The sequence below is a fragment of the Schistocerca nitens genome, chromosome 2 (assembly GCF_023898315.1).
Source record: "Schistocerca nitens isolate TAMUIC-IGC-003100 chromosome 2, iqSchNite1.1, whole genome shotgun sequence".
In the NCBI taxonomy this organism is placed as follows: Eukaryota; Metazoa; Arthropoda; class Insecta; order Orthoptera; family Acrididae; genus Schistocerca; species Schistocerca nitens.
In genome coordinates, this window is record NC_064615.1 from 1,173,605,691 (window position 1) to 1,173,632,628 (window position 26,938).

Sequence of the window (26,938 nt, forward strand, 5' to 3'; positions counted from 1 at the left end):
GCGGTGTCGCTGTACTTCTTCGGGAAGGGATAGTGGCGGACGATATCCTGTTTCTGCCTGGGGCAAGAGGAATGGCACTCACAGTACTGGGTGTCCGCCTTATCAATATCTACGCACCTTCCGGGACGGACAAACGTCGCGAACGTTCACGATTCTTTGCGGAAGACGTCGCCCCGCTCTTCCAAGGCCGCCACGACCATCTGGTGTTTGGAGGTGACTTCAATTGCGTGCTGGCGCCCAGAGATCAACTCCCACGACATAATCCGTGCCCGGAACTCGGGACGCTAATTCGAGACCTGCAGATGGTGGACACTTGGGAACATCTTCACGGCCACCGACCGGGATTCACGCACTTCACAAGTCACTCTTCCAGTCGTATCGATCGGACTTATGTCTCACGCTCTCTCGCCGCTGGAACACAGGATGCGGAACTGTGGCCTGCAGCATTCTCGGACCACTCAGCTTACATTTGTGCCGTCACCCTGCGGCGGCAACAAGTGTGGAGAAGCCGCAGCCCGTGGAAATTAAACATCGCTCACCTGTCGTACCCGGATTGCCGCCAAGCCGTTGAGGATACGTGGCGTTCGTGTGAAAATCGCCTCCGTGCATATCCCACGACGATCCGCTGGTGGTTGGACTGCGCCAAACCGGCACTGAGGCGAACGTTGATAACCTACGGTCGTGACCACGCTACTTGGCGAAGACATACACTCGACTTTTACTTCCGGGTCCTGCGCGACTGCGATGCTATGGCGCCGTCTCCGGAACGACAAACGGCGGTCCACCGTGCTAAGGCTCAGATCCTCGCTCATATGCGACGCCACCTAGAGGGGGTAGTCATCCGCTCGAGGACGCAGGATCGGATACCGAGCGAACGCCCGTCAATGTTCCACGTCCTTCGTGAACGTAAACGACGCCAACGAGCGCTGATACGCTTCATCGACACGGAGGACGGTCATCGCCTCACCACGCAACAAGACATAAACACAGCGTTCTACAATCATTATTCCCAACTCTATTCCACTCAGGCCCCTGATCCGACAGCACTGGAGGACGTCTCTCAGACGATTTACGGCACCGTCACCCCGGCAATGGAAGCGGCCTTCATGGAAGAAATTACAGAAGAAGAAGTGATCGACGCCATTAGAAAAGGTGCTGTCAACAAGTCTCCGGGTCCTGATGGCCTCCCCTTGGAATTTTACAGGACTTTTCAATATTTATTAGCCTCCCGATGGACGGACATCTGTCGCGAACTCCTATCCCCGGACGTGCCGCTCCCTGCGGCCCTTGTGGAAGGGATGATTATTCCTATTCACAAACCGTCCGGTGGCTCACGACTGCAGGACTACCGCCCGTTGACGCTATTGAACTGCGACTTTAAGTTTTCTCGACTGTTGGCGGCACGGATACGCCTGACCCTACGAAATGTTATCTCACCCGATCAAACGTCATTAGGAGGCGACAATAATATTCAAACAGCACTCAGTGAATATCGTGACTTGATCTCACTGGCGAGGGCATGTCGTCTGAAGGGTGCACTGGCGGCAATCGATTTTAGTCAAGCTTTCGACCTAGTGGTCCACAACTATTTGGAAGCGGTCCTCCAACATATGCGGTACCCACAGCCATTCGTCACTGTCGTCATGCGACTACTCCGTGGCGCGACGTCCAAGGTGATCGTCAACGGCCGACCTTCGCAGCCTCTCCCCATTTCTCGATCGATACGCCAAGGGTGCCCTCTGTCCACTTTACGCTGTGGCCATGGAACCTCTCCTCTGCGGCCTGCGCCAACGACTAACGGGTATGACGTTACAAGGCCACACTTTCCGGTGTAAAGCGTACGCTGACGACCTGGTGATTGTCATCCGCCACGGTGACGACACCGCTAGCGCACTAAATTGGATAACGAAATATGGCATGGCCACTGGTAGTCGTATCAACGTCACAAAATCGGTGGCGATGAACATCGGGGTCGGATTGTCTGAGAACAGTGTCACCCCCTTACAGCTCAGAGATAGTTTGAAATGTCTCGGCATTGACTTTACAGACGATATACGACGGACCGCTGCTCACAACTTTCGACGGCTTTTACGGAATGTTCGGACTGGAATTGCCAACAAACGCCTACGAGCCCTGGATATCGTCCAACGGACCCAGTATGTTAACACACATTTAGCGTCACGCATTCCGCACATCGCCCAGATATTACCTATACCGGTGATGTTAGCTCGCCGTATACTTGCGGCTTTTGGGTCCTTCGTGAGTTCAGGAATGTTTTTCAAGATCAAATATGAGACTCTCACCCTTCCCCCGGATCGGGGAGGGCTTGGCCTTTATCACGTTCATGACAGAGCGGTCGCCCTATTTGTGAGCACATTAGTCAAACTATGGCACCGCCGTCCGGACAGTCTGACCAGTTTGTTAATGGAAGAACTAGCACCGCCCTCCCTGTTGCCGCCTGTGCCGATACACCACGTCCCCTCCTCGCTCTTCTACATCGGTGTCTTTTACCTCGAACTCAGTTACGTTCGACTTGCCTTACCAGCGACTCAAATGGCGACGGCAAAGACAGTTTATAGGGTCCTGCAACGTGGACGACCCGATAACGTCGTGGAGAGGAAGCACCCGAACGTCAACTGGCGAGTAGTGTGGAGGACAATTCACCACGTAACACTGGACACTGACGTCACGGCGATGTGGTATATCACTGTCAACGGTAAGCAGGTGACCAGATCAAGGCTACATGCGATCCACGTGGTAGACTCACCCACGTGCACGAGCTGTGGCGTTCAAGACGACGATGAACACCGTCTTAGCTGTGGCGAATCTACGGCAGTGTGGCACTTAGTGAGGCAAATGACAGCATACTTCCTTCGGGTAACGCCGAATCATATCGACCCCAAGACTATCTTATTCCCGGATGAAACGTATTACCCACGCACTAAAACTAATGCAATGACGTGGCTTCGTGGACATGCAGTGCATTATTTGTTTCAAGACGGCACTAAGGACACTTTAGACTTTTGTAACTATTTGCAGGAACGACATTGCAAGATCCTCCGTAACCCTAAGTATCGCCAATATTTTTCCAATTTTTTGTGGAGTGCGTTCCACGACCCTCCACGTAGCTGGAACATCACGAGTAAGAGAAGCTAAAATTACATACGATGATAGAACACTACACGGTACAACGTGGGATCTACTTTCATCATTACGAGAAGTCATACCTGGATGATACAGCAGATGGAGAGTTTCGTTGTGAACCCTCACACTCTGTAGCAGTATTGGCCCCATTTCCTCTTTTTTGTCCCCGGTGCGAAAAGGTCTTCGCAGTTTTAGTTTTCCCATCCGGTGCAAGATGTAGCACTGGTTAATGGTGGTATGGATTCCACCCTTCAGTTTTGTTTCATGGTTTCCTTCGCCCTGCACTTTGCTCTCTTTCTTTATGCCTTTTTCTACAACTATTAGCATGGTTCTAGTTATGTGCGTCCCCAACTCGACGCAAAGAGTGCACTTACTAGTTTTCAAAATAAAAAAAAATAAATAAATAAAAAAAATAAAAAAAAAGTGGTAGAGCACTTGCCCGCGAAAGGCAAAGGTCCCGAGTTCGAGTCTCGGTCGGGCACACAGTTTTAATCAGCTATATTGATGTTAACCTTGAACAGCAACACGACGTGGTTGAAATGCTAATCATTTCTGCAGAATATACATTACTAACATACATATCCTGTCAGTATGAACGTCCTATCTCCAATCGTTAGAGGTGTTCTTTTTTTCTGAACTTGAGTGTACTATCCCATGGGTGTTGTACCATAGCAAGTCGTTGAAACAGCCAAAATGAAATTCAGCAGATCACTGATGAAGAGGGGTATCTAGCAGTAGTTCGTTTACTGCATCCCAACGACAATGAAGCTTTAAGAAGCCATGCTCAGTTGACTGAAGTGACAGCAACAGTACGTGATCTTGACGTACTGGCAGGTCAGTTAAGTTGTACCCAGATCTACATCAATACTCCGCAGTCCAGCTGAGAGTGTGTGGCAGAAAGTACTTCTGGTTCCAAAAATCTCCCGCCCCCCCCTTTCTGCTTACCACTGGCAAATAGCATGTGTGAAGAATGATTGTCGGTATGTGTCTGCTTAGACTTTGATTTGTCGAGTTTCCTCGCCGTTTTCATTTCACCAGATGTATGTTGTAGGACGTGACATATTGTCCGACTCTTCCTGGGAACTGTTCTCTCGGAGTTTCAATAGTAAACCTCTCCGTGATGCACAACGCCTCTCTTTCAGCGTCTGCAACTAGAGTTGTTGAGCATCAGCGGTAACACTCTCACGCTGACTAAACGATCCCGTAACAAAACTCTATCACTCCTATCTAGCACGGACCCCAGACAGATTGACAATACTCAAGAATCGGTCGAACAAGTGCCTTATAAGACACTTCCTTCGTAGATGAATAACATTTTCTTAATATTCTTCTTATGAATCTCAATCTGACATCTGCTTTCGTACTATTTGTTTTACACGGTGATTCCACTTAATGTCGGTTCGGATAGTTACTCCTGGACATTTTTCGGCTGATACTGTTGAAGCCTGTATTATTCCTCCATCCTCTGTAGGTGTGTCGTCTGGCATTGCTACTTTCGAATAAACAACCGCATCATCTGAGAACAGTCTCAAAGAGTTTCTGATCATTTATATACATTCTAAACAGTGGCGGTCGTATCACATTTTCTAGGGGTACCCCGAAATTACTTTCACATCTGCCGATTTTTTTCCGTTGAGAATGAGTATTATCTACAATGAAGTTAGATTCAAGTATCAATACTCGGTAATTTGTTCTATTAAACGGCAGTGCGGGATGGTATGAAATGCCTTCCTGAAATCAAAGGCCGCGCGGAGTGGCGTCATGTCACGGATTGGGCAGCCCCTCCCACCGGAGTTTCGAGTCCTCCCTCGAGCATTGGTGTGTGTGTTATTCTTAGCATAAGTTATTGTAAGTATTTTGTAAGACTAGGGACCGATGACCTCAGCGGTTTGGTCCCCTCGGGCATGGGTGTGTGTTTTGTTCTTAGCATAAGTTACCTTAAGTAATCTGTAAGTCTAGGGACCGATGACCTCAGCGGTTTGGTCCCTTAGGAATTCACACACATTTTCTGAAATCAAGGAACACGGCGTTATGGATCTCATGGAGGAACAGAGCGATCTCTGTCGGCGAAATCCATGTTGATTTTCCTTGTCCGAAGGCGTCATAATTCTTGAGCATAAAAATGATGCATAATACTGAAACTGATTGGCGTCAACGACACAGGCCTGTAACTTACTACATGAGTCCTACGGACCTTTAGGAAAGAGGGAATGACCTGCGCTTTCTTACAGTCTCTAGGTATCATTTGTAGCTCCATCGATCTACAATAAGCAGGTGTTTTTAAGGGGGAGCACATTATTTCCCATAATCTATGAAGAATCTTAGAGGTATCTCTTATGGTCCTGATGTCTTTCCTTTAATAAGCGATTCTAGTTGCTCTTCTACTATGACCGGTTGAGAAAACTTTAGTTTCAAAGTCATTGAACGCTCTCCTCATCGTTCTCCTTATACTCATCTTCGCTTTGTTCAGCTTTTGTTTGTCAGCTAGGTATTCACTTCTCTTGAATCTGTGATGACGCTCTCTTTGTTTAAGTAACAGTTTCCCAACGTGGCTTTTTTCGAATCCCGTAAGACCTTGATCGGAACATAATTTTCTAAGACATACTGAACGATAATTTTGAATTTTTTAAATTAATGCTGCACAGCTTGGATCGCAGCACTGGATGTTCATTAATTAGATACTCTATAATTTGTGTCATTGCTAAGAGAAAATATTGCCCTACTTTTCTCACTCTTCTTTGTAATACGCGGAGTCATAGCTGCTATCACAGCCTTATGATCACTGATACCTTACTCAGCGTTAACTGATTCAATAGTTCCAGGTCTTTTTGCTTCTCGAGCTCGTTCTCAAATTATCTGCTCAAAGTTACTTTCGAACAAGACATCCCTGTCCCTGAATGGCGAAGAATGAAACGACAGACGGTGTCTGTGTAAAGAACAGGGCAACGCGAGGGAAGTTACTGAGACCGCCGTGTTCGTAGACCAGCGCAGCATAATCAAGGCGATGGTGTAAAAATGAACATTTGTCATGGTTCAGCTGTCAACATTCAGCACGACATTTTGACCAAGACCAATGTCGCCGCCCGCTGAATTTCCTGACTGGTCACACACTTTCAGCTTAGATAGGAGCCGCGATATCTTCGCATGCCATCAAGGACATAAAGTAGCCAACGGGTAGGGAGGAGGGGGGGGGTATGCAGGGGTTGTATCCAGGAGGTCCAGATCCCCCTCCCCCCATCGACTAAAACTTCACACGTCCTAGTTGCCGTGTAATGAAATAGAAAGATATTTAGATTTTCAGTGATACGACGAAAAAGGGATACACACTACTCAATGTCAGCAAGGCCAACTATAAATTATACCTATAGGTCCACAAAACTGTCGGCTATAGCCTATCCTCATTTTAGCCTAGATCAGTTGTTGACTTTGCTTAAATTTAGTTGTTGTTTTGTTAATCAGTTCAGCTCTTATTTTCAGTGAATGTAAAGTAAATGCTGTCGTTTATTATTTTTGTGCTGTATGTTTCTGTCATAGTTTCTAATTATGGATACGTTCGTTACAAGAAAGAAGAAAAAACCGATTTTGATTCGTCCGCTAGTGTTACGATAAGTTAAGAATTTGTACGTACTACTATAACAGCCAAATTACCTATGTATAGCAGTTTAATGTTAGTACTGGAGTCGTTTATTTGATGACTGGTAGCACTTTGGGATTAAATATTTCAGTATGTGATAAGGCAATGTAGCGCCAAATATCTTTGCAAATAACATGAAATTAAAATAAGTCCGTAATAATGGACGTGGATTTGTCCGTGTCGCTCAAAAATCGCGTTGATCAACAGAAATGTCGCCCAAATGGCGATGGTTGCATTTCTTAACAAAAAAAAAAAATACTGAATATTGTATCATTAGTAGCCCAAATGGCAAAATATCACCCAATCTGGTATCACGATCGGTACTCAGTTGGGAAAGCCTGTTCCGATGTGGAACGATAGGGAGCGGTTTGTGGTGAACAGAAGCAGGGATGGGAAAATCCGACGGTTAAAATCGATATTGGTGTTTCATTCCTGAATAACAGGTATTGTTCGTTATTTGTTTGGACTCGGTTAACAAAAGTGTTTTTATTTTTTGTTAATACCCAGATAAACAGCCGAAGCGGGAGTTAGCTATAGCAGCAGTGCTAAAAATTTCCTGTTTTAAGGAAATATTTTTAAAGAAAGAGCAATTTTTACTCGTTACATTAGCATTTCTTTGAAGTATTGCGTTATTCTAGAAAGTGGGAAAAGTCATCAGTCAGTCTTAAAAACAATGTGGACAGAAACGAGAAAAAAATGCGTGGAATGTTATCTGGTACAACATTACTGACACAATGACGAACCTCTTACCACCTGGCCTCGCCTACTACTCGCCACATGTGTACAAGCAGTGTGCAAGGCTTGCCTCACCTGGTCTGTATGGTTGTTTCTCATAGACGTCGTAGGACATGAGCTGAATTGCAGAATGGTGCCGTCCGTAATCTCCTAGTGTTTTACGAAATGCGGTGTCAGTGAAATACAATGCTCCGTTTGCTTTCAAATATTAGAAATGGGAGCAGCCACAACAAACTTGCTACACAATATACTTATAAACCTTAAAACTTAACAGTTCATTCGTAGTTTGCGATAAAAATTAAAAACAGCTGATATCCCTCTTGAGTCTACGCAACATGCCTTCATCTGCTTTTAGCTCTTGAAAAGCGACAAATTAACATGAAAAATAGAGTTATTCAATATCAGTTTTCACCCTTTAGCACTGGCTACTGGTAATGTCGTCCAAATTGTGGTATGAGACCTCATTACAACACGTTTCTTGGTTGTTGTGGTCTTCAGTCCTGAGACTGGTTTGATGCAGCTCTCCATGCAACCCTATCCTCTGCAAGTTTCTTCATCTCCCAGTACCTACTGCAACCTACATCCTTCTGAATCTGCTTAGTGTATTCATCTCTTGGTCTCCCCCTACGATTTTTACCCTCCACGCTGCCCTCCAATACTAAATTGGTGATCCCTTGATGCCTCAGAACATGTCTTACCAACCGATCCCTTCTTCTGGTCAAGTTGTGCCACAAACTTCTCTTCTCCCCAATCCTATTCAATACTTCCTCATTAGTTATGTGATCTACCCATCTAATCTTCAGCATTCTTCTGTAGCACCACATTTCGAAAGCTTCTATTCTCTTCTTGTCCAAACTGGTTATCGTCCATGCTTCACTTCCATACATGGCTACACTCCATACAAATACTTTCAGAAACAACTTCCTGACACTTAAATCTATACTCGATGTTAACAAATTTCTCTTCTTCAGAAACGCTTTCCTTGCCATTGCCAGTCTACATTTTATGTCCTCTCTACTTCGACCATCATCAGTTATTTTGCTCCCCAAATAGCAAAACTCCTTTACTACTTTAAGTGTCTCGTTTCCTAATCTAATTCCCTTAGCATCACCCGACTTAATTCGACTACATTCCATTATCCTCATTTTGCTTTTGTTGATGTTCATCTTATATCCTCCTTTCAAGACACTGTCCATTCCATTCAACTGCTGTTCCAAGTCCTTTGCTGTCTCTGACAGAATAACAATGTCATCGGCGAACCTCAAAGTTTCTTGGGTAGAATTTTCGACAGATTACAATCAATATAAGAATATTGCTAAGTTTTTTGTAGTAGCCAACCACTTTGTACTTTTCGAAAAAAGCAGAGAATGGTCGGTTGGCTAAGATTTCTTTTATTTGCCTAGTTAATTTAATATTTTGATTCAATGTACCGGGTGACCAAGAAGTCAGTATAAATTTGAAAACTTAATAAACCACGGAATAATGTAGATAGAGAGGTAAAAATTGACACACATGCTTGGAATGAGAGGGGGTTTTATTAGACCTAAAAAAACAAAGTTTTGTTAGACGCGTGAAAGATCTCTTTCGCTCGTCATTTGGTGATGATTGTGTGCTCAGCCGCCACTTTCGTCATGCTTGGCCTCCCAGGTCCGCAGACCTCAGTCCGTGCGATTATTGGCTTTGGTGTTACATGAGGTCGCAAGTGTATCGTAATCGACCGACATCTCTAGGGATGCTGAAAGACAACATCCGACAACAATGCCTCACCATAACTCCGGACATGCTTTACAGTGCTGTTCACAACATTATTCCTCGACTACAGCTATTGCTGAGGAATGATGGTGGATATAATGAACATTTCCTGTAAAGAACATCATCTTTGCTTTGTCTTATTTTGTTACGCTAATTATTTCTATTCTTATTAGATGATGCGCCATCTGTTGAACATTTTTTTAACTTTTGTATTTTTTTGGTTCTAATAAAACCCCATGTGATTCCAAGCATGTGTGTCAATTTGTACCTCTCTATCTACATTATTCCGTGATTTATTCAGTTTTCAAATTTATACTGACTTTTTGATCACCCAGTACTTTGAAACTGAAGGAGTCAGAATATTTCAATGTCTGTTCATTTCTATTTTACTACAGGAAATAATAGGCCTAAATAACCGAAAGTCGGTTATTTCAGAAACCGGTTATTTTTAGTGGTTTGAACAATCCGATTAAACTGGGATTGAATAACTGGATATAACTGAAAACCAATTGTTTCAGCGATAACCGCCATCTCCAAGCGCAAGGGAGATGTGATGACAGCACACATTGTTCGTTCCGTTCCTAAAAGATTTTTTTCAGCGGGCTGCTTGAATTCGTTCGAGCCGGCTGCGCCCTGCATCCCTCCCTCAACCTTCCGTCCAAAATGTATTTACGCTCTTGCAGTACCACAATGACTGAAGCACAATTAAATCTTAAAATAACCGAAACACAATTAAATCTTAAAATAACTGAAACACAATTAAATCTTAAAATACGCATGAATTCATGTACTATCAAATGACTGAAAATGCAAAATTAAAGGAAAAACATCTAGTTTCAGAATTCAGTCTCTTGTTCTAATGCCTTTTATTTTATTTTAAAATAATTTGCAAAATCATTTTTTCCAAATTCTGCACCGACTTGAGGTAGCTCTTCTAGTTGAACCGCTGAGCTATTAATCTCTGGATTCGGAGTGCTAAGTGGTTTGAATCCATCTGACAGCAACCTGAGAATGATTTCCTGTGGTTTCCTATTTTCAGTTTAGGCAAATGCCACGCCTGACCCCTTACTACGGGCCGCAGCCAACTCCTTCCAAATGTCGTCCTTTACAGTCAGATTCCAATTCTTTTCGGAGATTCCGGCACTATAGGCACTCCGTCTTCAGGCCATGGGGGGACCATCCGACCACCGTGGCGTGTGATAAATAATTAGTAATCTAAATCCTCCTCATTTACGGTCATGGATTTGGCTGCCGGCACATTCTTTAATGTAGAAAATGATCTTTCCTGCGTTGGAACAAGTGACAGATACATACTTAAATGAGGAAATTTGGGAAATATGAGGTTGAATAATATCAGACACCTTACATTTTCGCCTCCAAGAATTATTCTAGTTTCTATGTCGATGAGAGATCTCTCTATTCCAGAAGCCTTGCTGCTAATAATCACGGTGCCCCAAGAAATTAGTGCACGTGCACTGCTGATCACTTCCAGACTGAAAGAAGGAAGTGTAAAATGGCCTTACAGGGTGAAGGGAGACTGGGGCGTGACTGCTTCTTAGTGGTTTGGCAAAATACAGCACTCACAAGTAGCGAGATTATATCTCCACTTGGCCAAAACTCCGAAATAATTTTCGAATGAAATGGTTTATCGTTCTTTGTGGAGATTTTGAGAATAAATGAAAAATATGAGTTTTTTAAGGCCCCCTTTAACAAATCGGTCCCCCCTCTTTTACAAAATCCTTGCTACGTCCTTGATGCCATACTAGTTCAGATGATTTCTTGGGCCGCTTAATCGCTATGTACGAGTACTGTGCGTATCTCTCTGACGCCGGAAAACAGCAGAGGAAGCAGTGGAAATCTGTGGATTCACGACGCCGAAAGAAGTAAAGAACCATCCATCATCAGGCAAAGCGGTGGTCAGCGTCTTTTGAAACTTTGATGGTGTGTTCCAAAATTATTATGTTCATAATGAGCAAATTATTATAGGAGCATAGTACCGACATCGCCTGACGAGTTGAACACTTAAAAAATTTTATTTAGCTACTAATTCCGGTACCTCATTGGCACCAATATAAGACTCCTGTATTAATAGACAAAATCATCATGCTTACAATAGACAACGTATCTGTTATGCATCATCAATTGTCATTATTTAAAATACATTTACCATATAAATGCTTTGTAAAAAGTACAAAAAAATATAATTCATAAAGACGGTAAAATGCATGATGTACAAACATCGGTCACTGGATTGTCGTATACCCAGTAACTGTATTAATAAAAACCGCTTAAACAAAATACGATACTATTACGAAATAGAGCGAGTGTTACTACACTGTTGTAATTGGAAAAGCCTTCATTAAAAATAACGCTGAGTCATGTCGTACAAACTATGGTATCACATACACTAGTCATTCTGTAAGCAAACGTCAGAAAGGCAGAGAATCTGTCTCAAAATATACACTGAAGTGGTAAGTCATGGGATGCCTTCTAACATCATGTCGGACCCCTGTAGAAATACTGAGCCAAGCTGTCTCTATAGCCGTCCGTAATTGATAATCTTTTGCCGGTGCAGGATTTGTGCACGAACTGACTTCTCGGTGGGATTCATTTCGGGTGATCTGGGTAGCCAAACCATTTGCTCCAACTGTTCAGAATATTCTTCAAAGCAGACGGTGGCATGACATAGTTGTTTGGGAACATGAATCCCATGAATGGCTGAAAATGGTCAAAGTCAACGTTAGATCAGTTAGGTCAGAGAACCCTGCCTATTTCACGTTACCAAAGCCCGCACAATTATAGAGCCACAACCAGCTTGCACAGTGCCTTTTTGACAACTTGGTCCCATGGTTTGGTGGGGTCTGCAACACACACGAGCCCTACCATCACCCCTTAGCAACTGAAATCAGCTGACCAGACCATGGTTTTCCAGTCGTCTAGGGTCCAATTGACATGGTCACGAACTCAGGCGATGTCGTGGAGTTAGCATGGCAGTCGAATTGTTGTCTACTGCAATAGCCAATTAACGCCAAAGTTTGCCGCACTGTCCTAAAGGATACGTTCGTCGTATATCCGACAATGATTTCTGCGGTTATTTGAAGCAGTGCTGCTTGTCTGTTAGCACTAACGACTCTATGCAAACGCTGCTGCTCTCGGTCAATAAGTGAAGAGTGTCGCACACTGCGTTTTCCGTGGTAAGAGGAACGTCTGAAATTTTGAATTCTCGACATCCTTTTGACACTGTGGATCTCAGAATATTGAATTCCGTAACGATTTTTGAAACGGAATGTCCCATACGCCCAGCTCCAAATACATTGCGTCCAAAACTCTGTTAATTCCCATAGTGCGGCAAATATCACGTCGGAGTCGGAAACCCCCCCCCCCCCCCCCCCCCCGCATGAATCACCTGCGTTCAAATGAGAGCTCCGCCGATGTACTGCCCATTTATACCTTGTTTATGCTACTCTATCGCCATTTGTACATGTGCATTTCGCTATCCCATGACTACTGCCACCTTAGAGTAAATATTAAAAACAAGAAAACAAAATAGTGAATGCATAAAAATAATAAAGGAACAATGCGAACTGACTGTAATGGTGTCTTTGAATTGTGAAGGAAAGCAAGAACAGCTAATACAGAATAGAAAAACAGCTGGTGTTCGGTTAAAAGATATTGGTAGTAAATTTGATGATAAACTGCCTGATCTCTGATTCCTGATTGACAGGTACATCTGGCCTTTGTGCTAATTTGCTGCTGTCTCGACCATCCATCTAGCAGGGATTTCTAATAGCAACATGAGTAATTCTGGGAGGAAGCAGGGGGATTTAACAGATCAGAAGTCCGACAGGTTTGACAAATTTTGCATATATTGTAGCAAAGAAAATACATGAATATACGAGGCAGCATATCACAAGTTAATTACGATTGATCCACGCCCAACATCGCCTGAACGTTCTCGCTGCAGGACAAGCGACAAGAATTGAAAATACTGAAGCCTAGGCAGGGGAAGGACGAAGTACTATCACGGTAGCATGACTAGCTTATTGTGTCCGCCAACTGAGATGCAAAGCGTTGCACTTCAACGAATTCACGACCAAATTAATCGCGGTTACAGTACAGTCATTGCGAGACAGTACTCATCCGAGTTGTGAAGTATGTACCTGCTGCTGACAACAGTAAGCATAGACAAGGACATGCAAATGGCGGGAGCACCTGCGCTACTGAATATCACGTACCGACTCCAAACAAAAACTGCAAATGACTAGACGAGAAAGCTCCTTTCGTCACTTTTGTTAGCGAGGGCGCTGCACGTCAGTATGCGCCCGCCGCGAGACAGAGACACCAGTTGCCTACCAAAACACGGCGAAAGTTAGCATCTATTCCGGCCAGTAAGAACTCGTGCAACGGTTCGGAGGTTGGGATCCCTGGAGTGGTAGCAGCACAGCGAACAGACGGAACGGATCAGTGTCCCTGAGCCACAAGGAAGCCGTGGCAAGAAATTCAATGTAACGGCTCGATCAGACTGTTTTTATACGCAATTCTGCGAATTATTTTGAACAATTAAACGAAGACTCGAAAATTCCTGTGCCTAAGAGATAACAGTCACGTAACTGGGAAAGCCTGCGATGTCCTCTAAGTGCCAGATGAAATTAGTTTGATATCACGTAATTAATGATTAAGTTCATCGGCTTTCGGAACATTATTCGACCCAAGACATATATCAGACGATTCGTAAATTTGCACGCAGTTTGAATCCACCACCGAAAATTAAGATTATATTTTATGGGGACACAGTCTCTATCTACGCCAGGAAGGCTAGAGAGGGCAGCAGTTTCTTCAGCTGGGCGCCCTGTAATAGGCAAGAGAGAAGTTTCTGCTCTACAGACTTTTAGTGAGGTGTTTGAACGCGTGTGAAGGAAACACACCCCATTCGTCCTCGAGAAGCGAGACTAGAAAATGTTAAGTATATTATTGTCCAAAAATCTCTGCCTCACAATTCCTGTTTTTTGAAAGCATGCATTGTCACACTGACACAAACAATAACCGTCTTCGAACCCTCCCTGTACTGTACGCAGTACACAATGCCGTAAACTGTGTTCAAACCGCCGCAAGCAGGGGACAACACCGGATCCGCAAAGAAACTTCCCACGCCGTAAGATTATCTAATTTGTGTTTCACTCTTTGCATCGTACATGAAAGCAGGTACCGTATGCCAGGCATTAGCAAACCCCAAACCATTTCATAGTTCCAGAGGGTTTAGCATGGCTAACTACTCCAAATCACTCATTTCCAGTTATCCAATGCCCCGGGGCGTCACTCTTTACACCACCTCGAGAGTCGCTCAGCACTGAGCACAAGAGTGTGTGGTCTGTGAGTAGCTGATCAACCACTGCACACCATTCTTCTTAACTCCCTATGCAAAGTTCCTGTGCTAGCTGGCCTACTCATGAGAAACTCCCTCTGATGAGTTAATGCGATTTTTTGGAACCACTCTCTGCAGTGCTCCACGGTCCCTGTCCCGTCAGTACTTGATGTCTGCCTGCTGCGGTCCTTCCTTCGCGTTTCCACAATACAGTGACGCCGCCAGCAGTCAACCTGTGTAGATTATGGAGGACTGAAATGTCTCTGATGGGTTTGTTATTCAGGTGGCATCCATTGACTGGTCCACGTTCGACGTTACTGATAATCCCTGACCTACACATTCTGTTGTTTCTACCCCTCTACTGAGAACACAGTACTTCCCGCCTCGCTTTACAATGACGGCTTCGCCTCCCGTGACATCTTGCGGTCTATTATGCATTACATGGGTGCTACCAGATACTCTTAGTGCACGCTATTTTTGTTGTGCACAAATTCTAATACCTGATTCTGATTCTCGTTGAGGTGTGGTTATTCCTTCGCGTTTCCACAGCACAGTGACATTACCAGAGCAGACTTTGGCAGCTTCAGAAGGGTTGAAATTTCCCTGATGGTTTCGTTACTCACGCGACGTCCATTGATTAGTCCACGTTCGAAGACAGTCAGCCCTTCTGACTCTTTCTGCTTCCCTGCTGGCAACATCAAACTTGCCACCTCCTCTTACTCTGACGTATGACTTCTAATGGTCAATTCCATTTTACGTAGAGGTGTCGAGATACTTCTGACCAGATACTATATAGCCTTTACCTTATAAACGCTTTGGCACAGCAAACCGATTTGTGCAAGCACAGAATGAAACGTACGAGATAATACGAGTAGCCAATAGCGTAGAGAAAATAAACGAAGCTCCAGATTCCAGTTTTGATGTGGTACAGGTATTTTACAACCCACTACGAGCTCAGTAATATTTCTCATTTGTAGAGACCACTGCGACTAACCGGCGTTCAGCACACATATGCTTCATAAAGTAAGACGTTACATCTGCTATGATGGCTTCACTTCACCACAAATGTTAACCACGTAAATTTTGCAAAAATAAAACAGCAATTATTAATTTATGCTCATGAAGTATCTTGCCAGGTAAAATAAATGCATAAATAAATAAATATATAAAAGCCAGCAGAATATTTCAATATCACTGCTAGATGGTACATCATAAAGATACCGTATCAAGCGCACACATATCTTATAACCGTTTTGCTTGTGCTGTCCACTACAAAATATTAAACGTTCTCGCCCTAATTTCTGATTTCGTATGCATGCAGTGGCTACTCCGCAGCCTTTGTCCATATGCTGAATATGTATGTTTCCCCGTGCATAATGCAGCGGTTTGCGATGCCCAACGGGAATGAAAGCGTGACGTACGCACCGTGTTGTCGATGCCCTGGCGGTGCTCGGCCGTGAGCGCCGCGGCGGCGGGCAGCGTCGCGACGCCGCCCCCGGTGCCGCCGCCGCCACCCCCAGGGGGCGCCGCCCCCGCCGCCGCCTGCTCCTGGACGCCGCCTCCTCCGCCGCCGCGCACCACCGCCTGGTCGGCGTACAGCGTCAGCCGGATCACCACCTGCACCACCATCGCCACGAACAGGTTCCGGTGGATGCGCGTCCGGTTGTTACGCAGGCTCCTGCAACGTAAGGCACTGGGATGCAACATAAGCAACCACAAAAATTTCTTGGAGGTAAAATGAAGCCAAATACATCAGCTATAAAGATTTACTTTTTTAAAAAAATATACTTGTATATTGAAACACATCCTCAGCTTGCTATCTACATTCATGGCGAATGGTACCTCACACCACTGCTGGTAATTCACTTTCCTGTTGCACGAATGAACTATCCAAATGCAACAGAAATCGATACATGTCATGCACAAGTACAGACAAATAAAATAATTTAAATCAATTTCAGAAAAATTCGGTGATTAATACAAAATAAAGAGCTTCAGAAATTGAGCAAGTCAATAACGCGTTGCTCCACGTTTCGCCATAATTCAAGCAACTATTCGGCTTGTCATTGATTGATAGAAATGCTGGATGTACTCCTGAGGCATATCGTGCCAAATTATGTCCAACTTGCATCTTAGATCGTCAAAATACCGAGCTGGTTGGAGGGCCCTACCCGCAATGTTCCACACGTTCTCAATTTAGGGGAGATCCGGCGATCTTGCTTGACAAATTACGGTTTTGCAAGCAGAAGACAAGCAGCAGTTACTCTCACCATGTGTGGGTGACCATAATCTTGCTGAAATGTCAATCCAAGGTGCCTTGTCACGAAAGGCAACAAAATGCGGAGTATACTATCATTAATGTACCTCTGGGCTTCACATGTGCCGCTGATAACAACCAAAGGGCTCCTGCTACGAAATGTAATGGCAACCCAGACCGTCATTCCTAGTGTCGGGCCGTCTGGTGGGTGACAGTTTACTATCCCACCTCTGTCTGGGGCGTTTCCAGACACATCTTCATTGGACATCGGGATTCTGTTTTGTAAGTAGGCTGTTTAGGTTTTTATGTTGGTAACGCCACATAGCGCTCTGTATGAAAATCACTGGCTGTGCTGTGTGCAGTCTCTGGCTGGTTTGCATTGTTGGAATTTGCTATTGAAGTGTTGAGGGGTTGGATGTGAACAGTGTGTAGCGTTGCGCAGTTGGAGGTGAGCCGCCAGCAGTGGTGGATGTGGGGAGTGAGATGGCGGAGTTTTGAGAGCGGATGATCTGGACGTGTGTCCATCAGCGAGAGTAAATTTGTAAGACTGGATGTCAGAACTGATTTATATATATATATATATATATATATATATATATATATATATATATATATAATGACTTTTGAACACTATTAATGTAAATACATTGTTTGTTCTTTATCAAAACCTTTCATTTGCTAACTATGCCTATCAGTAGTTAGTGATTTCAGTGGTTAGAATCTTTTATTTAGGTAGCAGTATTGGACCTCGCTGTATTGCAGTAGTTCGAGTAATGAAGATTTTTGTGAGGTAAGTGATTGATGAAAGGTATAGGTTATTGTCAGTGAAGGCCATTCTTTTGTAGCGATTATTAAAAGTCAGATTGCGTTGCGCTAAAAATATTGTGTCAGTTTAGTGATGATCAGAATAAGTAAAGAGAGAAATGTCTGAGTACGTTCACTTGTGCTCAGCTGTTTGAAAATCAAATGACGTGAGGGGTTTACCAGCACAATCATTCATAAATTTTTCTAAGGGTACGTTTCAGTTTCAAGCGGGACAAATCACTGAAGATGACTCTACTCGAGTTAATTAGATTCCATTTCAAATGTGCCCACCGCCGCTTAGAGCGGGCTTGTTGGTGTACAGAGGTCAACGGTAACCGGCCGAAGGGCCGCCGTTATCGCAGCCCCCTTCCTGTGAGCCGCTTGTGAATGGTACTTCAGGTCACTAAAATATCAGTTGCACGTCATATCGAAGATGATGATGAATCCGGGGTAAGTAACTGAAATATCTGTTGCACGTCAAAAAATAGCTCTGAGCACTATGCGACTTAACTTCTGAGGTCATCAGTCGCCTAGAACTTAGAACTAATTAAACCTAACCAACCTAAGGACATCACACACATCCATGCCCGAGGCAGGATTCGAACCTGCGACCGTAGCGGTCACGCGGTTCCAGACTGAAGCGCCTTTAACCGCACGGCCACACCGGCCGGCCTGTTGCACGTCATATCGACAATGATGATGATGATGAATTCGGGGCTCTTAGTGCCTCTTGACGATTTCTCGGTCTTCAGGTCAGTCGTCTCTCTAAGTCGACCGCTTCCTTCTTGAAGCTGTCTTCCACCACGGTTCACCTATTCCTGCCACCATCGTCGAATAATCGCATCGCACCAGCCCAATGTTGAACGATGTGCCGATTACCGCCTCTCTGCGAGACAAGGATGTTATCCAGCTGAATGGAAGGAATGATTCACAAAGGCTGTATGCACAGGTACAGACATGTCCCCTCTTACGACCCAGCTGCGTGCTGTAATTGCGCTGCAGTGTCGCACATTCTTGCATCGGCGGCCAAACTTTACAGCGTTGCACTTTTCGTCGATACCTTGAAACTTGAGAGTATAGCAATTCCGTCACAATCATCATGTATCTAACTTAACGTCTATACCTTATGGCACATTGCAGCGTCACCGGAAAACAGACGCAGACTGCTGTTCACCCGGTCCGTCAGATTGTTGTTGATGTATATACAGAACAAGAGACGTCCTGGCATAGTGCTGACCAGTCTTTTATCTCTGATGAAAACTCGCCGTTCAGGACAACGTACCGGCTGCTACTTCTTAACAAGTTTTCCAACCACTCACATTTCTGACGCATTATTAACGTGATCCTTATTTTCTGGAATTTCGTGTTTCTTCACGCACACCCCCAAGTCTTTCTCGCTTTTCTTTAAGACGAATTGTGAGACCTGTTTTACTGAAATCTAAGTCGACGAAACCATGCAGGAGTGGCCGAGAAATTCGTCATGTCACTAGGTGTTGCTTAATACTGTTTATGCGTGTGCTTCACCGTTATTATACCCCGGCACGAGATTTTCACTCGGCAGCGGACTGTGCGCTAATATGAAACTTCCTGGCGGATTAAAACTGTGTGTCTGACCGAGACCTGAAAGCGCGAATTTTGTCTTTCGGGGGCAAGTGCTTTATCCACTAAGCTACTCCAGGACGACTCACGAACAGTCGTCACAGCTTTACTTCCGCCAGTACCCCTCTCTTACCTTACAAACTTCACAGAAGTTCTCCTACGAACCATGCGGGACAAACACTCCTAAAGTAAGTATGACATAATGTCGCCTTAAGCAGTTTCGTAATCTCTTTGGTGCCAAGGTAGAAAGTGTTTGAATCCCAAGTAAAGGAACGTTATTTAAAAAATCTAAATCTTTGCTGAACTTCTTCAACATGTCCAAACTCTTGACTGAAATGAACTCGTCCCTCCCCTGCAAAGTGAAAGCTTTATTCTGGAAACATCTCCAAGGCTGTGGGTACGCCGTGTCTCCACAACAGCCTTTTTGCCAGGACTGCTAGTCCGGCAAGACATGTAGCAGAATTTCTGTGGAGTCTGGAAGGTGGGGGATCAGGTACTGGTGGAAGTAAAGCTCACTCAGTGCCACGCCAGCGCTTATTAACAGGTGACGAATAGTGCATGAAATGAAATTTGTGACTGGATAGAGGATTCCTTGGTAACCAGCACGCCATTTAAAGTAGCTTTAGGCATGCGCCATAGACACTAGCTTTTCATGTTGCGCGTTAATGAACTGACAGACGAATCTTAGAGTAAACCCAAATTTTGCCAGATGGTACAGTTATCAGTAATTGCAAAAAGCTGACTTTCTTAGAATATGGCCTTTGCACTAAACTAAGACGCTATTTCAGTACAGGACCTTCTGCTAACATTTTTGATATGGACAATGTGAATGATATCCTTCGCTATTTCGTGGGTGCTGCATTCGAAAATGAAATCAATTTTTCGGAGTAGGATTTGTTTTCTTGTGACACACTGTCCTGTACAAATCGAAAACATTGAAAACGCTGCATATTGATTATTCTTCTCTGGTTTAACTTAAAAATTCTGCAGATTTAACTGTTAAAACATAATGTAAATAATGAACAGAATTTTAACTCTGAGAAATGATGGCAGTTTGGCAGCAGTGCTGATGTATCTTTGGCTTTGTTGCGACCTGCATATCAGTACTGACAGTTCTGATAATTATTGTTCTAAGTTCGTGAATGTTTGTGGTTTCTGTTTTGTTTTAATTTACCAGAAGAAATGTCTCGCACCTCTCTAAATATCTCAAATATATGTGAGGATTTAACTCTGAAATCGTAACAATGACAATCATCTTATGAAGAGATGCTACGAATTTGAATTGGGTGTAGGTTTGGGACCAGGACAGAAATTTTGTCCCCCACACACGCTTATCGTCAAGTGCTACAAACATTATATGCTGTTTAAAAGGAGCTCGTCACGTGTCCTTTGCTATTCCACTGATCTGGAGGGAACCAAAGGACCAGACTAAGCACAGTTATTTCTAAGTCACAAAAATAGATGAGTTACCTCGAAAAAAAGGTTAATTGGACAATATCATAATTTATAATCTACTATAAGCCCTGCATAACTGCCAGTACCAATGCTACCTAAGAATGTGACAATGAGCGAAGACGAATACGGGGACGAACACACAGAAGACAGTGAACTACATATGTAGTCGATCCAAAATATCATGGCCACTGTGAATTAAATGAGCCTTACTTTTCAACGATCTCGTTGGTGATTTAACCGTGCCCAAGCAACAGAGTGAGCTTTCAGGCTCGTAATTTAAAATGTTGAATCTTCTTCTTCGGGATACAAAACTGAGTGGTTATTTTGCCCGACATGCTGTTTTCTTCTATTTCCCCGAGTAAATGACATGGTTCTTATGTACTGATATGTAACACGTTATGGAACTCTTCGCCATGGTTTCAGTGTAAATGAATGGCGTTGTTCCCAGATTCAAGCAAAGTTAGTCTGAGTGCATTACTTATACACAGTGAAAACAAATTTCCTTGAGTTCCGACTGCTCATGCAGTTATTGTGATGGAGACATATGAGAACTTTATTAACTGCAACGCACACTTATCCACTATGAGAAATACAAATCGCAAATGTTTGGAGATCTGTAAGTAACACCTCGGCGTGCCGCTAGGGTACACAAAGCACTGCTGCTTCATAAGCGAATGGGCAGCAGAGACAGAAAAAGCCACTGTTAAGGGAAACGAATGACTTGCTCGGAAATAGCTAGTGACTGGACAGAAGAATGTTGTGAACATTCTTGTTGTTGAGGCCAAATATGTGTACCTATCTCCTCTAGACATTAAACTGGGTCTCGTAAGAAGCTTTGTCAAAGCCATGGATAAATCCTCGTATTGATTCATGTACGTGGGGGAGAAGTTTCGAAAATTAATATGTAATGACAATTATCTAGATTGGTGATGTTGAAAAACTGGTATTGCTATTAGATTAGATTAGATTAATACTAGTTCCATGGATCATGAATACGATATTTCGTAATGATGTGGAACGAGTCGAATTTTACAATACATGACATAATTAGGTTAATTTAACAACATACTTAAGTTAATATAACAACTTAATTTTTTGTGTTTTTTGTTTTTCTTTATTTTTTATTTTTATTTTTTTAATATTTTTGTTTTTGTTTTTTTTCTTTTTTTTTCTTAATTTATATCTAAAAATTCCTCTATGGAGTAGAAGGAGTTGTCATTCAGAAATTCTTTTAATTTCTTCTTAAATACTTGTTGGTTATTTGTCAGACTTTTGATACTATTTGGTAAGTGACCAAAGACTTTAGTGCCAGTATAATTCACCTCTTTCTGTGTCAAAGTTAGATTTAATCTTGAATAGTGAAGATCATCCTTTCTCCTAGTATTGTCGTTATGCACACTGCTATTACTTTTGAATTGGGTTTGGTTGTTAATAACAAATTTCATAAGAGAGTATATATACTGAGAAGCTACTGTGAATATCCCTAGATCCTTAAATAAATGTCTGCAGGATGATCTTGGGTGGACTCCAGCTATTATTCTGATTACACGCTTTTGTGCAATAAATACTTTATTCCTCAGTGATGAATTACCCCAAAATATGATGCCATATGAAAGCAATGAGTGAAAATAGGCGTAGTAAGCTAATTTACTAAGATGTTTGTCACCAAAATTTGCAATGACCCTTATTGCATAAGTAGCTGAACTCAAACGTTTCAGCAGATCATCAATGTGTTTCTTCCAATTTAATCTCTCATCAATGGACACACCTAAAAATTTGGAATATTCTACCTTAACTATATGCTTCTGATTAAGGTCTATATTTATTAATGGCGTCATACCATTCACTGTACGGAACTGCACGTACTGTGTCTTATCAAAATTCAGTGACAGTCTGTTTACAAGGAACCACTTAGTAATTTTCTGAAAGACAGTATTGACAATTTCATCAGTTAATTCTTGTTTGTCAGGTGTGATTACTATACTTGTATCATCAGCAAAGAGAACTAACTTTGCCTCTTCATGAATATAGAATGGCAAGTCATTAATATATAATAACTTGCCATTATATAACTGTCCTTTAAGAACTTTATTCATATTGCAAGGTGAAATAATTTCTACCCTACTGGCACTAGGTGATGTTTCCTTCCATATTGCATTTTTGTAATAATTTCTGTGATATATATTTTTCAATATACACATTCTCATCAGACAGACCAGTATATCTATTATAGTCTAAGGAGCCATTTCATGAATGAAATCTTCAGTCTTTTGTGTATCTTTCCACTCGGGTACTCCTGCCTTAATTGTTACCCAGTTGCAGTCACACAAACTCTCAATGGGTTCTAGTCACTTACTTAAATATGTAGGTGTGATTACATAACATACTGGACGAACCATTCAAATTTTACAGTCTCTGATGATGAACCCTCATTTTCCAATTTCCCTAGAATTGATCTGCCAGGTCAAGTTACGAAAGTCTTCACCCTTGGAAACCAAATTAGCTTTGAAATCATTTAACATAGAAGTTACTTCAAAAACTGTAATTGTTTCATCCACTGTTCTTTGATCTGCAATGTGAAAAGTTCATGGTTGGTTGTGAAGAAAGTACAGCTGGGCTTTTCATAAAGGATTTTCAGAGAGCTATTTGATAACAGATGAACATATATTTTGAGATTCAAAAAAGTTTTCAGAGGAACAAATGTAGTCAGAAGAAGTTCAACCACAGGAAACAAAGCAAGCCACCAATTTTTGCTATAGTGTAACACTTTTATGTAGTTCTGGTTGATAAAAGTACAAAATTCTATAAGATTTTCGGTGCTTATAGTACACTCAAACAAATAAGAATATATTTTAGACAATACCTTCAATTCAATAGGAAGGACTTCATCAGCCATCTGGATAGAATTGTGGGTTACATGAACAGAACAAAACATCCCAAGGAAGTTATAACCTAAATTTCCTTTCTGTTTTGTGAAGACTCTGTTGACAACGATTCTAGATTCACCTCCCAATTGGAGTTCATATTATCTGCAAAAACAACACATTTTTTTCTTTTATGTTATTATTTTTCACTGCTTTAGAACTACTTATAGCCTTGGGAGAGCCAGCCCTGACAAAACTCTACCATCTGGTCAGCAAGATATATAGAACAGGCGAAATACCCGCAGATGTCAAGAAGAAAATAATAATTCCAGTCCCAAAGAAAGCTGATGCTGACAGATGTGAAAATTACTGGACTATCATTTCAATAACTCACAGCTGCAAAACGAATTCTTTGCAGACAAATGAAAAAAACTGATAGAAGCTGACCTCGGGGAAGATCAGTTTGGATTTTGTAGAAATGGAACACGTGAGGCAATACTGATCCTACAACTTATCTCAGAAGATAGATTAAGGAAAGGAAAACCTACATTTCTAGCATTTGTAGACTTAGAGAAAGCTTTCGACAATGTTGACTGGAATATTCTATTTCAAATACTGAAGGTGGCAGGGGTAAAATACAGGGAGCGTAAGGCTATTTACAATTTGTACAGAAACCAGATGGCAGTCATAAGAGTCGAGGGGCATGAAAGGGAAGCAGTGGTTCGGAAGGGAGTGAGATAGGGTTGTGGCCTATCCCCAATGGTATTCAATCTGTATATTGAGCAAGCAGTAAAGGAAACAAAAGAAAACATTCAGAGTAGGAATTAAAATCCGTAGGGAAGGAATAAAAACTTTGAGGTTTGCCGATGACATTGTAATTCTGTCAGAGACAGCAATGGACCTGGAAGAGTAGTTGAACGGAATGGATAGGCTCTTGAAAATAGGATATAAGACGAGCATCAAAAAGCAAAACGAGGATACTGGAATGTAGTCAAATTAAATCAGGTGATGCTGAGGGAATTACATTAAGAAATGAGACACTTAAAGTAGTAAATAAATTTTGCTATTTGGGGAGCAAAATAACTGATGATGGTCGAAGTAGAGAGGATATAAAATGTAGACTGGCAATGGTAAGGAAAGCATTTCCGAAGAAGAGGAATTTGTTAACATCGAGTATAGATTTAAATGTCAGGCATTCGTTTCTGAAAGTATTTGTATGGAGTGTAGCCATGTGTGGAAGTGAAACATGAATGATAAATTGTTTGCACAAGGAGAGAAATGTGGTGCTGCAGAAGAATGCTGAAGATTAAATGGATAGACCACTTAACTAATGATGAGGTATTGAATAGAATTGGGAAGAAGAGAAATTTGTGGCACAACTTTACTATAAAAGGGATCGGTTGGTAGGACATGTTCTGAGGCATCAATTTAGAACTTGAGGGCAGCGTGGAGGGTAAAAATCGTAGAGGGAGACCAAGAGATGAATACACTAAGCAGATTCAGAAGGATGTAAGTTGCAGTAGGTATTGGGAGATGAAGAATCTTGCACAGGATAGAGTAGCTATCTTGCGTAAGTGTCTGTTTTTCAGGTTATCATAGGGCAGAGAACTATCGCGATAATGTATCAAGGACTACTCAGATCCTAACATCTGATTCTACAACATTTTTTAAACGATCATTCGGATTTCTACCCATATCACCTTGCGACCGTCACTTACATTGAAAATCGCTTGATCAGGACATTGCTCAAACGTAAAAGTGTTATAAACACAAACAGAATTTCACGTTCTTGTACGACTACCGCTGATCTTTACGAAATGACGTTGTTGACACAAAGAACCGCAGCAGGTAGGAAAGGAGATATCTTTAGGTACGATTCTTTACTTTTACTTACTCTCGTGTTACTCATTTCTCGGATTTCTTTGTGATTTATTATTAGTATCACATGGTTTAATCAATACAAAGATTAATTAATAACAACATCTTCTTTAATTCCTGTTATCCTCCGCCAAGCCTCTTTATCCAGCGCATCTTCCTTGTCGATGCTGTGATGTTCCGCTATTCCATTTATGTGGTCTGTCCTAGAACGTCGTGGTCTTACGCGCTTACGTCTGCCGGGTGGTTCCCAATCATAAGCCTTGTTTGGCCACCGGTGATCTCTCATTCTCATCATATGACCGTACCATTATAATGATTTTTTTTCAATTCTATCACTGTAACATTCGCCTTCATTCTAGCTCTTATTTCATCGTTTTCCTTTCGATTCTTGATATTCTGTCACTCCTACGCAAATAATACATTACCACAGCTATTAGTCTTTTTCTCAGATCTGCATTTAAGATCACTTGTTCTGATCCGAAGTACAGCACTGATTCAACCATTACCTTGCCTACTCTTTTCTTCTTGCTGTTGTAAATATTCATTGTCATTGATGTGTACTTGAAATCTAGCATCACTATTCACCACCAGATGCTCTGTTTTTGTTAGACTAATTTGCAGTCCCCATCTGTTGTATTCCTGATATAATCGTCGTATCATGAACTGAAGGTCATAATCATCTTATGCTATAATAGCTTGATCGTCAGCAAAACTTAATGAAACTATCTGTACATCGTTGACAGTGATTCCCTTTCCTCTGCAGCAGTACTTCCAATTTCGGCGAGCCACTTCTACACATAAATTGAACAAGATGTGTGACATGCCGCAACCTTGTCGCAAACCTTTAGTGACATTAATAGGTTCTGATAACTTTGAACCCCGTTTAATCTCTACCACATTATATCTGTACATTCTAATAATAATTTGTAAAGGGTGATCATCCATACCTATATCTTTCATAGCTTCCCACAGCTTAAATCTAGGGACTGTATCGTAAGCTTTTGCTAAATCTACAAGGGCAATGTGTAGCACCTTTCCCACTGCTATAAATTTCTCCATTAGTTGTTCCAAAATGAATAGGTGATCTATACATGATCTATTCTGCCTAAACCCACTCTGGTCTTCCCCAATATGGTGGCGAACATTTTGACTAATTTTTTCAATCATTATCTTTCCAAATAAGCGGGTCATCGAACAGTTGACACCAATGCCTCTATAGCAGTTGGTGTCTTTTCTGTTCTCTTTCTTGTAAATAGAAACCATGTACGAATGTTTCCTTTCTGAGGGAATTGCAGTCCTTTTACAACAGTTCTTCATCAGGCTGGTTACTCGTTCCTTCAGAGATCTTCCTCCAGCGTTCAATAATTCCACAGGAATGTTTCCTGGACCAGGTGATTGGCGGTTTTTCATTTTAATTACTGCACAACTCACTTCCTCTATTGTAATGTTTATAT

The 26,938-nt window shown here is 42.4% G+C and overlaps 1 protein-coding gene across 1 annotated transcript in view; it reads right to left on the bottom strand.

The window, feature by feature from the left end:
- The window catches only part of LOC126235635 (PDF receptor-like), a 483,384-nt gene that overhangs the window by 141,923 nt on the left and 314,523 nt on the right, over nt 1-26,938 (bottom strand). Inside the window, exons 6-7 of the mRNA XM_049944349.1 lie at nt 16,116-16,305; nt 16,053-16,076 (exon numbers count right to left, since the gene is read on the bottom strand). Coding sequence (XP_049800306.1) covers nt 16,053-16,076; nt 16,116-16,305 — 214 coding nt within the window. The remainder of the gene's footprint in view (nt 1-16,052; nt 16,077-16,115; nt 16,306-26,938) is intronic.